Source organism: Patagioenas fasciata, chromosome 8 (assembly GCF_037038585.1).
Source record: "Patagioenas fasciata isolate bPatFas1 chromosome 8, bPatFas1.hap1, whole genome shotgun sequence".
Taxonomy (NCBI): domain Eukaryota; kingdom Metazoa; phylum Chordata; class Aves; order Columbiformes; family Columbidae; genus Patagioenas; species Patagioenas fasciata.
In genome coordinates, this window is record NC_092527.1 from 27,910,823 (window position 1) to 27,923,557 (window position 12,735).

A 12,735-nucleotide genomic window follows, 5' to 3' on the forward strand; every position below is an offset into this window, starting at 1 on the left:
GAACGGGGCTGGCGCGGAGCGGGGCTGGCGCGGAGCGGAGCGGCCGCGCTGCAGGACCGCGCCGGGCCGCCGGGGGCGCTGCGCGCGTGGGCGCGGCGGTCACGCGCGGCGGAGCAGGAAGCGGCGCGGGGCGGGCGGAGCCGCGCGGTCCCGGTGCCCCCCGGTTCCCGCCGCTGCTGCGGGTCCGGCCGGGCCATGCGGTGTGTCCTGATCGCCAGCACCGCGGCCGAGCTGCTTTTCTACTGGGCCGATGCCGCCTTCCTCCGGCGGCTGCAGCCGCCAGACGCCGGGCAGGTGAGGCGGGACGGGGCGACGCGGGTGCGGGGAAGGGAGTGCGTGGTGCGCGGTCACGCGTGTGCGCTGACTCGAGAGCGTGTGCCCCAGGGCCCGGCGCTGGAGGACAGCCTCAACACCCTCTTCGCGCCCCTCATCATCTCCTGTGCGGCACTGCTGGAGAAGCTCGCCGACACCTACACCTGCTTCACGACCGAGCACGGGCGGCACCTCCACGTCCTGCACATGGTAGGGCCGGTACCGGGGACCGGGACGCCCCGGCCGGCCCCCACCTGACCGTGCTGCTGGTTGCAGTTCGGGGACTGCCTGTACATCGCAGTGAACGGCGACGGGACGGAGAGCGAGGACGACCTGCGCAGGACACTGTTCGTGCTGCGGCGCTTGGTGGAGGCTCACTGCGGGCTCGTCACGCTTGACTCCCACCTTATCCGCAAGGAGTGAGTGGGCACGGCTACCTGGCACAGGCTGGCACGCCAGGATGCCAGGACAGCTGTAGAACAATGCCATCATGCAGCCCCGGGGCAGGTGGGAGTGGGTGTCTCCAAACTGGGAAGCCCCCTTTGCAGCAGGATCCCCTGGCTGCTGGGCTGCAGCCGGGTGCCTGTTCCACCCAGGGAGGTGACATCCAGCTCTCAACTTGCACTCTGTGACCATTGCAGGTTGCGACCACCTGATTCGGAGCAGCGGGAGCGTGTCTGGAGCCTGCTGCGGGGCCTGCTGGAGACCTACAGCCACCTGCGGGAGGAGGACCAGAGCTTTGCGGTGGAGGTACCATACCACAGGGTGTCCCTCGCCTTCACAACGTCACAGGGGTGTGAGACTGCAAGAATCCTGGGATGTGGGAAGAGGCTCTGAGGTGGGGATTTTGGGGTAGTTCTCTGTAGCAGTGGAAGCTCTGACCTGCCCCTGGGGCTGCATGGCTGGGTGTAGGGGAACTCAGCAGCATTCCTCTCCACCCGCACTCCAGGCTGTGGAGCGGCTGATCCATCCTCAACTGTGCGAGCAGTGCATCGAGTTCCTGGAGCGGGAGGTGGTGCAGTACATCAACACCAGCCCTGAACGTGGAGGGGATGAGGTGGGCCATGCCTTCCTCCTGGTGCACACCAAGCTGCTGGCCTTCTACTCCAGGTGTGCCCAGCCCTGGCCCCACCACTCTCCTCGGGGTAGCTGGTTGCCCTCCCAGCTGACCCTTTCCTCCTCTGGCCTGCAGCCGCAATGCCAGCTCCATCCGCCCTGCTGACCTACTCGTCCTCATCCTCCTGGTGCAGGACCTGTACCCCAGCCAAAGTGCCGAGGAGGAGCTTGGCCCCCAGGTGCTGCAGAGAAGAGTGTTGGGGGGGCAGCAGGTCAGGGTGGCCCCATGGGGTGATGCCTTGATGGCCAGGGCTTGATTTTTTTTCCCTCTTTTTGGAAGCTCACAGCGGGGAATGTGCTTCCCCAGGGACCCAAGAGAAGCGAGAGCATCCCCATGAGCAGCCCTGGCTCCCATGGAGCTGCGGAGAAGGACTCGGATGACCAGGTGAGTCCATGGGGTCGGGAGCTGCAGGGTGGGACACTGGCCAGGCTGCCTGCGTCACTCCCATCGCTCACCCAGCCGTTCTCGCCAGCAGGACACAGACGATCTCTCAGTGCCCGAGATTTACTACACACCTGAGCCCTCTCCGAGCAGGGACAGCATGGGTGAGTGCCCAGCTGGGCAGCAGCTCTACCCCGTGCCCCCCAGCCCTGCAAAGGCCATGGGGCTGCATGGGGGGCTGGCAGGGAGGGCGACCTGCCGTGCTCCCTGCAGGCAGCGAAAGCTGGTCAGAGGGCGCTGAGACACTGAGCACCAGGGAGTCAGATGCTGCAGATGTCCAGGTGAGCATGGGGTCCTGCAGTCCCTTCTGACTCCACATCTCCTCAGCTGTCCTGGTGTTCTTTGCCATCTCTGGTTCTCATCTCTTGTCTCTTGCAGTGCTGCAGCTGTGGGTGCCCCAGGCTTTAGGGCTGCAGGTGTGCCCTGAATCCTCCATGTTGTGCATAACAGTTTCAGCTCTGACCACCCTCTCTGAGGCATCTCCCTGCCCAGAGCTGTCGGCACAGAGGGGCCTCAGGGCTGCCTCGGAGCAGTCTGGTGTCTCCCTCTGCTGCCTCTGGGCTTTTTGCACTGCTTCCCTGACAGATGCTGCAGGGCCTCACACACTCCTTGCGAGCAAGTGCTAGCTTCAGCGTAAGGCATTTGCAACCTGGGTCTGTTCAGCCTTGAGAAAAGAAATTCCAGTATTTAAAGTGTGGGTACAGGAAAGAGGGAGACTCGTTTTTTTACAACGAGTCACACAAAAAAGATAAGGGCTGATGGGTAAAAGTTACTCCTGAGGAGATTCTGATTGGACATGAGGAAAATTTTTCACAATGATAAAAATCAGCCACGGGAATAATTTCCCCTGGGAAGTGGTGGATTCCCCAGCACTGGACACTTTTAAGATTCAGCTGGACAGGGTGCTGGGCCATCTTGTCTAGACTGTGCTTTTGCCCAGAAAAGTTCGACCACGTGGTCCTTGTGGTCCCTTCCAGCCTGGTATTCTATGATTCTGTTTCAGCCTGTGTCTTTGCAAGCAACTTCCCCTCTATCTGCTGCTTTTTTGGGGTTCCTGGGTACTTCCCTCGCTGCTCATCTTTTGCCATGTGTTCTCTCTAGCTCTCTCTGTTCAGTCGTGCCCAATTGCAGCTTTCAGGACTTTGTTGTGTCTCTCCAGAGCATTCTGGGCTGGTGCAGGCTATCTTGTCTCTGTGGGGCACTGAACATCTCCCATCTCTCCTCAGATAGCAGAGGACTTGCTCCAGACCTTGGGGCCTCTAGTCCCTGAAGCTTCAAACCCCAGAAGGATCTTCCTGGACGCCAACCTGCGAGAAGGTTACTGCCCCTTGCTGCCGCACACCATGCACTGCCTCCCGCTCTGGCCAGGCATCTCCCTCGTGCTCCTGACCAAGGTGAGCTGTCTCTAAGGTGAAGGAAGCAATAATGGGTGGGGTCCTGGCTGACCTGCTTCTCCCCTTCCCAGCAGGGCCCCACAACCCAGGTGGTAGTCACTTTGTACCAGCTGCTGGATGGTTTCTTGGTGCTGGAGAGGAAGCTGGAAGAGAGGCCGGAGGTGGGAACCCCACGCTCCTACCCATTCCTGGCCGAGCTGCGGCAGCGCATGGACAAGTTTGTGAAGAAGCTGAGTGGGCAGGACATCCAGGTGGGAGTGGGGACACGAGGAACCTGTCCTGCTGTCCCTGCAGCCTGATGCTGAGCCCTGTCTCTGTCTAGTTGCAGAACTCCTGGGTGGACTTGAAGAACAAGATATTTTCCCGGAGTGAGCCTGGGAGCTCCCTGGAGTGAGTACAGGGTGGCCAGGGAAAGTTTCCAGAGCAGGCAGGGACCTTTCCCAGCCTGGGGGATGGCACAGCTGTCCCTGCACTGCTGCGGACCCAGGGGCCAAACTCGGTGCCATTCATGTCTCCTGGCTCAGGCTGCTGCAGGCAGTGGCCAATGTGAAGCGGCAGCTCTGCTCTGTGTACCGCCAGCTCTTCCTGGCCTCTGCCAGCCACAGCCTGTCCCAGGGGCTGCGGGACCGTGCCCAGAAGCTGATGAGGTGAGTGCATGGAGGTGACTGGTATCCCCAGGGGCCTGCCCCACAGTCAGCTGTGCTGGGGCTTGGAGGATCCCAGCTTCTCACCCTGCTTCTTCTCGGCAGGGAGAAGCTGCTGGACTGGCGGGACTTCCTGCTGGTGAAGAGCAGGCGTAATATCACCATGGTGTCATACCCGTCCCTGCGACTGGGAACCCAGCCTGGCGAGTAGGGGTCCCCAGGGGGGTTGCAGAGGTGGGAGTGAGTCCTCCCAGCACTGGGCTTAAGGGGAGGAGGATTGTGGTGGTTGAAGGCAGTTTCCCTGAGGCTCAGGGGCTGTTCTGGAAGGGCACCAAAGTTGTTGGACACCCTTAACCCACCCCCACATACCTGGAGGACTTTCCTGGCCTGGTGCACTTCATCTATGTGGACCGCACAGCTGGGCAGATGATGGCACCATCACTCAGCATGACAGAGAAGTCCAGCTCTGAGCTGGGCAAGGGCCCACTGGCCGCTTTCATCAAGAAGAAGGTACTTGCTCATGGGGCTAGGGGGCTTGATGGGGACCACAGGAGGGTATGAAAGTTGGAAGGTTTTCTGCTCAGACTTCAGGTGCCACTTGCCCCCCAGGTCTGCTCCCTGATCGCGTTGACCCGGCGATACCTACAGAAGGGCTACACCACACTTATGCTGCAGGATGGCGACTACTGCTGCTCCTATTTCCTCTGGTTTGAGAATGAGCTGGTACGTGGGGCCAGGAAGGGGCTGAGCCCCTCTTCCCTGTCACCTTCTGGGGGCAGGGAGCAGGGCTATAGGCACAGCCCTGGCTCCTCAGCAGTCCTTTCCCTGCCCCTGCCCTCTGTTGTCATCTCTCCCCAGGGCTACAAGCTGGAGGTTGTGGAGGTGCCCGTCCTTGCTGATGATTCTGCTCCTGTTGGGATGCTGGCAGGAGACTACTACAGGTGAGCAGTCCCCAGCCCTGCAGTTTGGCACCAGGGCCTGGTGCTGTGCTGACACGGGGGTCCGTGTGAGTGATGTCCTCGCTGGGACGTCACTGCAGGGTGGTACAAGTGCTGTGGTGTCACCAGGGTTTCACCAGCCCACCTCCCCAGCCTGGTCCCACAGTCCTGCTGATGGATGGACACTGTGTCCTTGCAAGGCACTTTCTAGTGGGAGGTGGTTATAAAGGAGGTGCCAGTCTGTGCTGTGCCTGACGAGCCCTCTGCCTTCTCCTCTGCAGGAAGCTGCTGCGTTACTACAGCAAGAACCACCAGGCAGAGGTGGTGAAGTGCTACGAGCTGCTGACGGTGCACCTGGGCATCATCCCCTCTGAGCTCGTGGTCCAGCAGGCCTGCGACTTGGCTCGGCGCCTCTGGGAACCCTCTCGCATTCCCCTGCTCTGAACTGCCTCCAGTTGCCTTGGGGCGAGGATTAAAGCGGGTGTGTGGGTGTTCCTGGTGCCTGGGTTACTTTCTCTGTGTCTGTGTGCTGTCAGCTGTGCCTGCAGGCAGCCCCAGGCAGCCTTCCCATCCTCCAGCCCGGCCAGGGCTGGCACTGCCCACCTCTTCGCTCCCCAGGGGCTTCACTGGCACTCAGCAGCCTCTGGAGACAGATGGAGAGTGGGGAGGAGAAGTTGTTGGCAATCACTGCCTTGCTGAAAAGTGCATTTTCAAAGGAGGATTTATAGCATTGGCTTGGCATCACCAACAGGCTTTAGCAACAAAATGGTGTAGCTGAATCTGCATGGAGGAAGAGTGCAGGGTGCATCCCCCTTTCCCCTCATCCCCAAATGTGGGGTGTGGGGCCCTTGAAGGCTTAGCAAGGCTCTGGGAAGGTGTGGCCTGTCCTGTGCCCCCTTCTCTGCGCACAGGCTCCTAAGCACCAGTCAGCCACAGGGCTGAGCTCAGCTGTGAATAGGGGGTAAAGCTGAGGCAGCTTATTTGCTCCCCAGGAATGTCTGCACTCAATGCATGTGGACCCCCCCCCCAGCATGGCTGGGGATGAGGCCAGTCCTGAGGGACACTGGCAGCCACTGTCCCTTGCTCCATGGCACTCGCTGGGGCTGGGGTTGGTGTTCCAGGGAGCACTGGACCATGGCAGCATCTTTGCCCCATCCTGCTAGGCAGGAATTTGCCCTCACAAGCAACAGTGCTGTGTTCGGGGCCAAGTGCACCCCTAAGCTGCCCGTTTTCCTGTTCTCAGCACTGTGTGGGGGGCTTACCCACTCAATGGGGCCCAAGCTCCCCTTGTCCTGTGGTGCTTGTTGCCCACATCACCCTAGCTGTGTGCCCCTGGGTCCTCCATGAAGCACAACAGGGGCTGAGGGGGCTCTCAGCATCCCACCTGCTTGCCCAGCACTTTCCTGGGGTACAGGCTGGGGAGCAACTGGCATTCTGCTGAGAATGAGACAGGGTCCAACCTTGTCACCTTCTCAGCACTGGGGCTGGTCTCCAGCCTCCCCACAAGCTCCCAGCTAAGCTCTGCCAGGGCTCAGTGCCTTGCTGCAGGCGGCGCTGGGTGGGCAGCATTGTACCTGTGCCGTTGTTCTGCTCAACCTCCCCACAAGCCCTGGGACACAGCGTGTGGCCCTGTGCCAAGGCATTGCCTGGCCTGGCCCCCCGTCTCCTCCCCATGCCCAGAAGCACTGGGAAAAGTTCTGCTGTGAAAGCAAAGTCCAGGCTGCTGGGCAAAGGACAGCCGTGGCCAGGCACTGTGGGGCAATGGCAGCTGTGCTCTGGGCTAGACTGGGCACGGGCTGCCTGTCCCGCTGGCTGTGGGGCTGGCATCTGTCACTGGGGCTGCCGGCAGTACGGCTGGCCCATGCCGGGGCTACAAAGCAGCTGCAGCAGGAGTACGACGCGGTGGTGATCGGAGCAGGTAATACAGGGCGATGGAGATGGTGCCAGGCTGCAGGGAGTTGGTGGAGACCCCAAGCTGCCCTCCGGCCAGGGCAGGTGGGGGGTGTAATGGCCACCAGTGGAGACCAGAGCACTGCTGGGCACATTGCAGACCCTCAACATGCTCCTTATGCCGGGGAGGATGCAAGGATCTGGCATGGCTGGGCACGTGTTACAGCTTCCTCAGTGTGCTGGACACAGCTGGGGCATCTGCCTCGAGCACCTCTGCCCCCCTCCTCTGCACCGTTAGCGCCAGGGCTATAGGGGCATGGGAGAATGCTCCTTGTCACCTGTATCCCCATGTCCAGAACCCCATTATTTGGTTGGTGGTGGCAGCCCTGCACCCCAGCCATGGCAGGGTGCCTGATGCCATGAGACTGCCATGACACCAGGCTGGGCTCACCTCCCTCTCTCCTTTCAGGGCACAACGGGCTGGTGGCAGTGAGTACTGAGAGCAGGGTGCTGTCTGTCCTCCTGCTTGGGGTGGCAAGGTTGCATCCCACCTGAAGTGATGAGCAGTGTGATGCGGTGCTTCCTGCAGGCTGCCTACCTGCAGCGGGCGGGGCTGCGCACAGCCGTGCTGGAGAAACGCCACGTGCTGGGCGGCGCGGCTGTCACGGAGGAGATTGTGCCAGGTACCCCTGCACGCCACCTGTCCTCCTGCCCCTGGCCAGCCCTGGGCACAGGCACCTCCCACTGCTCCACATCTTGCAGGCTTCAAGTTCTCCCGGGCATCCTACCTGCTTAGCCTTCTGCGGCCACAGATCTACACTGAGCTGGAGCTGCAGGTGCCGGCACCCATCTCTTGCTGGTCTGCCAGCACCTGCTGGCATGCTGGCAGGGTGTTCCCACCGAGTGGGTCCTGCCATGCCTGTCTTGCAGCGGCACGGCCTGAGGGTGTTCCTGCGGGACCCCTACTCCTTCACTCCACTCCTGGAGGACAGGAGCTGCCCCCGCTCTCTCCTGCTGGGACATGACATGGCCCAGACCCAACAGCAGATTGCTCAGTTCTCCCAGAAGGATGCCCAGGTACCACGAGGGCATGGACCTGGCATAGCAAAGCTCCCCCAGGGACTACGCTGCCCATGGAGTGGCAGGAATGCTCCTGAGTCGTGTATTCATTGTACCCATCATGGCACAGTCCCTGTTGTCCCTTCTCTCTCTCCTTTCAGGCTTACCCTGAGTATGAGGTGTTCATGGGGGTCTTGGTGTCAGCCCTCGACCAGCTGCTGGATGCCCCCCCGGTGGATACAGCTGCCCTGGGGCAGGGGTCCCTGCTGCAGCGGCTCAGAGCCCTGCGAGCCCTGCGTCCCCTGCTGCGGGCAGGTACGTCTGGGATGCTGGGGAGCCCTGATGGCAATAGGTGTTTGCCTGCACCTGGGGTGGGTGATGCAGAGCTGCCCTTTCCTGGGGCACAGGCTCCCCAGGAGCCACAGCTGGGCTCTCAGGCTCTGGCAGGCCTGCCCGCCTTGGTCCTTCCAAACCCAGCCAGGCATGGGCAGCCATCTGGGCACAGCCATGCAGCCTCACACCACCTCTCCATTCCCAGGGCTGATGCTGGGGCGGCAACTGCCCCGCTATTATGAGGTGCTCACAGCCCCCATCTCCAAGGTGAGTGCTGTGGCAGTAGCAGTGCAGAGCCACTGGCTGACTTGCTGCCTGAGAGGATGCAGCAGCAGCCCCTAACCCTGAGCCTGGTGCTCTGTTTTTCCCCTGGGCCAGATCCTGGATCAGTGGTTTGAGTCGGAGCCCCTGAAGGCAACTCTGGCTACTGATGCAGTGATTGGAGCCATGGCCAGCCCCCACACCCCTGGCAGTGGGTGAGGGTCCCTTTTCCCCCAGGGCTTATGGCTGCACCATCCCTCTGTGCCATCCTCTGTGCTGGCAGCTCCTTGGCTCTGCTGTGCCCCAGCAACCTGTGCCCTGCCCCACTGTCTCTCCATCCCGCGGCATGCTCAGTCTTGCCAGGATGGCTCAGGTTTGGGGCTGGACAAGGGGCTGCCCCCCATCCCTGCCATATGGCTCTCCTGAGTGGTCCCCACATGCCCCTTTGCTGTTTGAACACCTTTGTTGCCAGGTCAGGTCAAGTCCTGGCCAGTAGGTGCACCCTGTAACTGATTTGGCATCCTACAAGCTGGCACAGTCCCATCTACGGGGACCATGGCACCATTCTCACCATGCTGGTGCAGGGGACAGACCTGTGCCCTTGGCCAGCAGCTAACCTGGGTTCCTGCCACCACAGGTATGTGCTCTTGCACCATGTGATGGGTGAGCTAGAGGGACGGAAGGGGGCCTGGGGCTACGTGGCTGGTGGGATGGGGGCCCTGTCCCAAGCCATCGCCCGTGCAGCCACTGCCCAGGGAGCCCACATCTTTACTGAGAAGGTATGAGGTGTCTGGCCATGGGGAGCTGCCTGGCCAGTCTGCAGGTGGTGGGGGTGCTCTGGACGAGATCCTGTCCCCTCTGCCTGCCCAGGTGGTGTGCCAGGTGCTGCTGGGCAGGAATGGGCAGGTGCAGGGTGTTGCACTGCAGGATGGAACGGAGGTGAGGAGCAAACTGGTGCTGTCCAATGCCTCCCCACAGATCACCTTCCTGGAGCTAACCCCTCAGGTATGGGGTACACAGGACTGGCAGGGGCTTGGCATGGTGACATCCGCTGGCTGGGCTCACCCCCTCACCGCTGAGCTCTGAGCTCTGCCCCGGCCTCTCCCACCCCAGGAGCAGCTCCCAAAGGACTTTGTCCAGCGGATCCAGCAGGTTGACACACGCTCCCCTGTCACCAAGATCAACGGTAGGCACTGGTGGGGCCACCTTTGCCGCTGTCCCCAATGGAAGGACACTGGTGCCGGGCTGCAGGGCTCAGCAAGAGGCTGCAGCCCTCTTCCCCCCTGCCCCCCTGCCATGCCCAGTGGCGGTGGATCGGCTGCCCAGCTTCCTGGCTGCTCCCAACGCCTGTGATGGCCAACCCCTGCCCCACCACCAGTGCTCCATCCACCTCAACTGCGAGAGCACCCACCTCCTGCACCAGGCCTTCACCGAGGCCACCCATGGGCACCCCTCCAGCAGGTAAGAGCCCCCACTGGCATGCCTTAGTGCCCTGGGGAGTGGGTAGGACAGCCATGGTGGGTGGTGCTGGGGGAAGAGGTTTGGGGTGACCATGTCGCCCTCTGCCTGCCCAGCTGGTGTCCTACTCCCCCAGGCCCATGATAGAGCTTTGCATCCCCTCGGCGCTGGATCCGGGACTGGCCCCACGGGGTTGCCACGTCGTGTCCCTCTTCACCCAGTACACCCCCTCTGTGCTGGCGGGTGGGCAGCCCTGGGACGAGCAGGCCAGAAATGCATATGCAGACACAGGTATGTAATGCACACACAGACATGGGTAACACCAGGTGTGCTGGTCCCTGCCTGTGGGCAGAGCCACCCCGGAGCTGCTCAGGGACCAGCCACGATGTTCCCCTGAATTGTGTATCCGTCCCTCCATCCCTCTCTAGTGTTTGACTGCATCGAAGCCTATGCCCCAGGGTTCAAGGCATCTGTCATCGGCAGGGACATCCTGACACCGCCAGACCTGGAGAGGATCTTTGGGCTGCCCAGCGGGGTGGGTACCATGTGGGCTCAGCTCTGAGCGTTGCTCTGGTGCCAGTGCTGGTGGGGACACAGCCCTGAGCCAGGTACAACCATCTCATACAGCCTGAGCTCTGCTTGCAGAACATCTTCCACGGAGGGATGTCTCTGGACCAGCTGTACTTTGCGCGACCAGCACCATCCTACTCAGGCTACCGGTCCCCAGTTCCTGGCTTGTACCTGTGTGGAAGTGGAGCCCACCCTGGTGAGTAGGGCTGGGAGCCAGGACCCTCCTGGGGGGCTGCAGAAGGAGGACATGTATGGCAGTATGGAAGAGATGCAAGGGCAGCACAAGTTGTGGGGGAGGGAGGCTCCACTGCCCTCTGCCCTCACATGAGCAGGGAGGTGGAACAGCTCCAATGGTGAAGCCCTGGGACCCATCTCCTGGGGCTGGAGCTGCCCACTGCTTTCCGTTTCTGCTCCCTTGCAGGAGGAGGAGTGATGGGAGCAGCAGGACGCAATGCTGCCCAGGTGGCCCTTGAGGACTTCAGGGACCTCTGATGGCAATGGTCACACCGACCTCACCTCTACAGGTTTGTGGCTACAGCAAGCTGCGTTGTCCCCATGCAGAGCCCTGCCTGTCCCCAGCTTCCTTCCCAGGCACCACAGGGCAGCAGCATCCCCTGAGAGCTGCGGGTTGTGGGCTGGCACAGTTCCTTGTACTCCCAGCTGCCACTGTTGCCTTGAACACGTGGCTGCTCCCAGCCCATTTCAGCCCAGCCATGCCTTGGTGGCTCCCGGGCACTGGGCAGCCATCGGGAGTCTCGCTCGGTCCCTGCCTGCACCTGTTGAAATAAACCCTGGCCCAGGCTCTGTCTCGAGCATTCTTCTGTCGTTTTTCAGCTCTTCATGCAGTTTCCAATGTGCCGGTGTGTCAGGGGCTACTCTGTGCCACCTGCAGCAACTGGTGATGCAGCCCTGGGAGAGCTGCCAGAGGCAACATGCATGTCCTAGAGCTGTGAATGGGGACAACCAGCCCTTTGCCCTCTCCTCACCGATGCAGGTTCAGATGGATGTAGGGCTGGCCTGGGCCAGCCCAAGGTGGCTAAAACAAGCAGAAAAACAGGGACCAGCTTGAGACCTACTTTGCTTTGGAGTCCCCAAACCATCCTCTGTCCCCCCACGCTCTGCTGTGTGCACAGCTGCCACACGACCAGCAGCTCAGAGACTGCAGGAGCCAGGACTAGCAGCTACTCCCCATGTCCCGCACACCCCCCTATTCCTGCTGGGACCTGCCTGGACCTGTTCTGGCCACGTGCCTCCATCCCCAGGGCAAGTGCTCTGTGCAGCCCAGTGGCTTTCACTGGCCACCCCTCAGCCAGCGGCAGGCCCGGGGTGTGCCCCTCTCCCAGGCTGCTGTTGGGAGCCACTTGCTGCAGATTACAGAGCTCACATCCTCTCCCTGCCCTCTTCCTACCCCAGACAATGCTCCCAATTCAGCTGCCTGCCTCGCCTCCCACTGGGCCCTAAATACGGTGCAGCCAGGCTGAGCTGTTGTACCTGAGCTGGCTGAATCAATATTGACTGGCCAGGAATAGTCCCGCAGTCCTCTGAGAATAGTCCCGCACACCCGCCCCGCTGCCCACAGCTTCCCGCGCACGGGGCTGTCCTGCTGCCAGCACCATATTTTTAGCTGCTGTAGTTGCTGCCTGCCAAGAGCTGAAGGTGCTGGCACTAAGTGAGCTCCAAGGGCTGGGCAGGAGGGGGATGACAACGAGGGGGGACACCTCCAGCCGCAGACACACTGAGCAGCAGGACAGAGTGCCCCACTACTGCAGGTTAAGGCCAGCAGATCTCAGGTAGGGGAGGACCCACCAGAACCCCCACCACCCATTTATTGCTGCGCTTGGGTGTAGGACCCAGCACTTGCCTGCCCTGCACCCCTGCTACTGTCTGCCTTATGGGGACTCAAAGGGGGAGGCTTCTGGCTTCATACTGTAGTAACTGAGCTCCAAAATGCAGAGGCACAAACGAGTCATGGGCTCCACTGCTGGGGGCCAGCCTTGGGCTTCTCCAGGGCTTTCTATGGTCCCCCATGCTGGGGCTGGCATGTGACCCCCACTATAGGAGAGGCTCCAGCGTGTGCTCAGAGCCTGGCTGGGACATAGGGCTGGGAGGATGGTGCCCTGCAAGGGGATCCTGGGGCTGTGCACTCCTGCACACCCAGGGATGCTGGAGGCTCCTGCAGGACGTGGCGATGAGCTCACGGGCTATTCCTGGCCGTGTTGATCCTGGCTCCTACTGGCAGGAACCAGCTGCTTTGACTCCAAACAAACAGCCTGGTGGCCACCGACACATTCCTGGCCGGTCCCTGGCTGCGGCGAGGG

General features: G+C 61.6%; 2 protein-coding genes across 9 annotated transcripts; both read left to right on the forward strand.

The window, feature by feature from the left end:
• Window positions 1-101: 101 nt before the first annotated feature.
• Window positions 102-5,346, forward strand: HPS1 (HPS1 biogenesis of lysosomal organelles complex 3 subunit 1). 7 transcript variants are annotated; one of them, XM_071812046.1, is made up of 18 exons: window positions 103-294; window positions 385-522; window positions 589-731; window positions 954-1,062; window positions 1,262-1,422; window positions 1,505-1,607; window positions 1,709-1,813; window positions 1,902-1,974; window positions 2,084-2,151; window positions 3,097-3,264; window positions 3,336-3,515; window positions 3,587-3,654; window positions 3,789-3,911; window positions 4,014-4,078; window positions 4,273-4,418; window positions 4,518-4,631; window positions 4,767-4,849; window positions 5,128-5,346. In XM_071812046.1, the coding sequence occupies exons 1-18, from the start codon at window positions 196-198 to the stop codon at window positions 5,288-5,290; spliced, it is 2,109 nt and encodes a 702-aa protein (XP_071668147.1). In that variant the 5' UTR covers window positions 103-195; the 3' UTR covers window positions 5,291-5,346. The 7 variants fall into 7 exon arrangements, with proteins under 7 accessions (XP_071668143.1, XP_071668145.1, XP_071668144.1 ...); XM_071812047.1 differs by having other exon boundaries at window positions 3,339-3,515; XM_065842837.2 differs by having other exon boundaries at window positions 104-294; window positions 1,905-1,974; window positions 3,339-3,515.
• Window positions 5,347-6,554: 1,208 nt separating this feature from the next.
• On the forward strand, window positions 6,555-11,224 carry PYROXD2 (pyridine nucleotide-disulphide oxidoreductase domain 2). Of its 2 annotated transcripts, XM_065844034.2 has the most exons (16): window positions 6,555-6,764; window positions 7,206-7,225; window positions 7,326-7,419; window positions 7,499-7,572; window positions 7,667-7,813; window positions 7,957-8,110; window positions 8,334-8,395; window positions 8,507-8,604; window positions 9,027-9,168; window positions 9,260-9,394; window positions 9,503-9,575; window positions 9,694-9,850; window positions 9,984-10,138; window positions 10,276-10,382; window positions 10,493-10,613; window positions 10,839-11,224. In XM_065844034.2, exons 1-16 carry the CDS (start codon window positions 6,608-6,610, stop codon window positions 10,907-10,909), a joined length of 1,767 nt encoding a protein of 588 aa, XP_065700106.2. In that variant the 5' UTR covers window positions 6,555-6,607; the 3' UTR covers window positions 10,910-11,224. The 2 variants fall into 2 exon arrangements, with proteins under 2 accessions (XP_065700106.2, XP_071668150.1); XM_071812049.1 differs by lacking the exon at window positions 6,555-6,764 and having other exon boundaries at window positions 7,304-7,419; window positions 10,475-10,613.
• The last annotated feature ends 1,511 nt before the right edge of the window (window positions 11,225-12,735 follow it).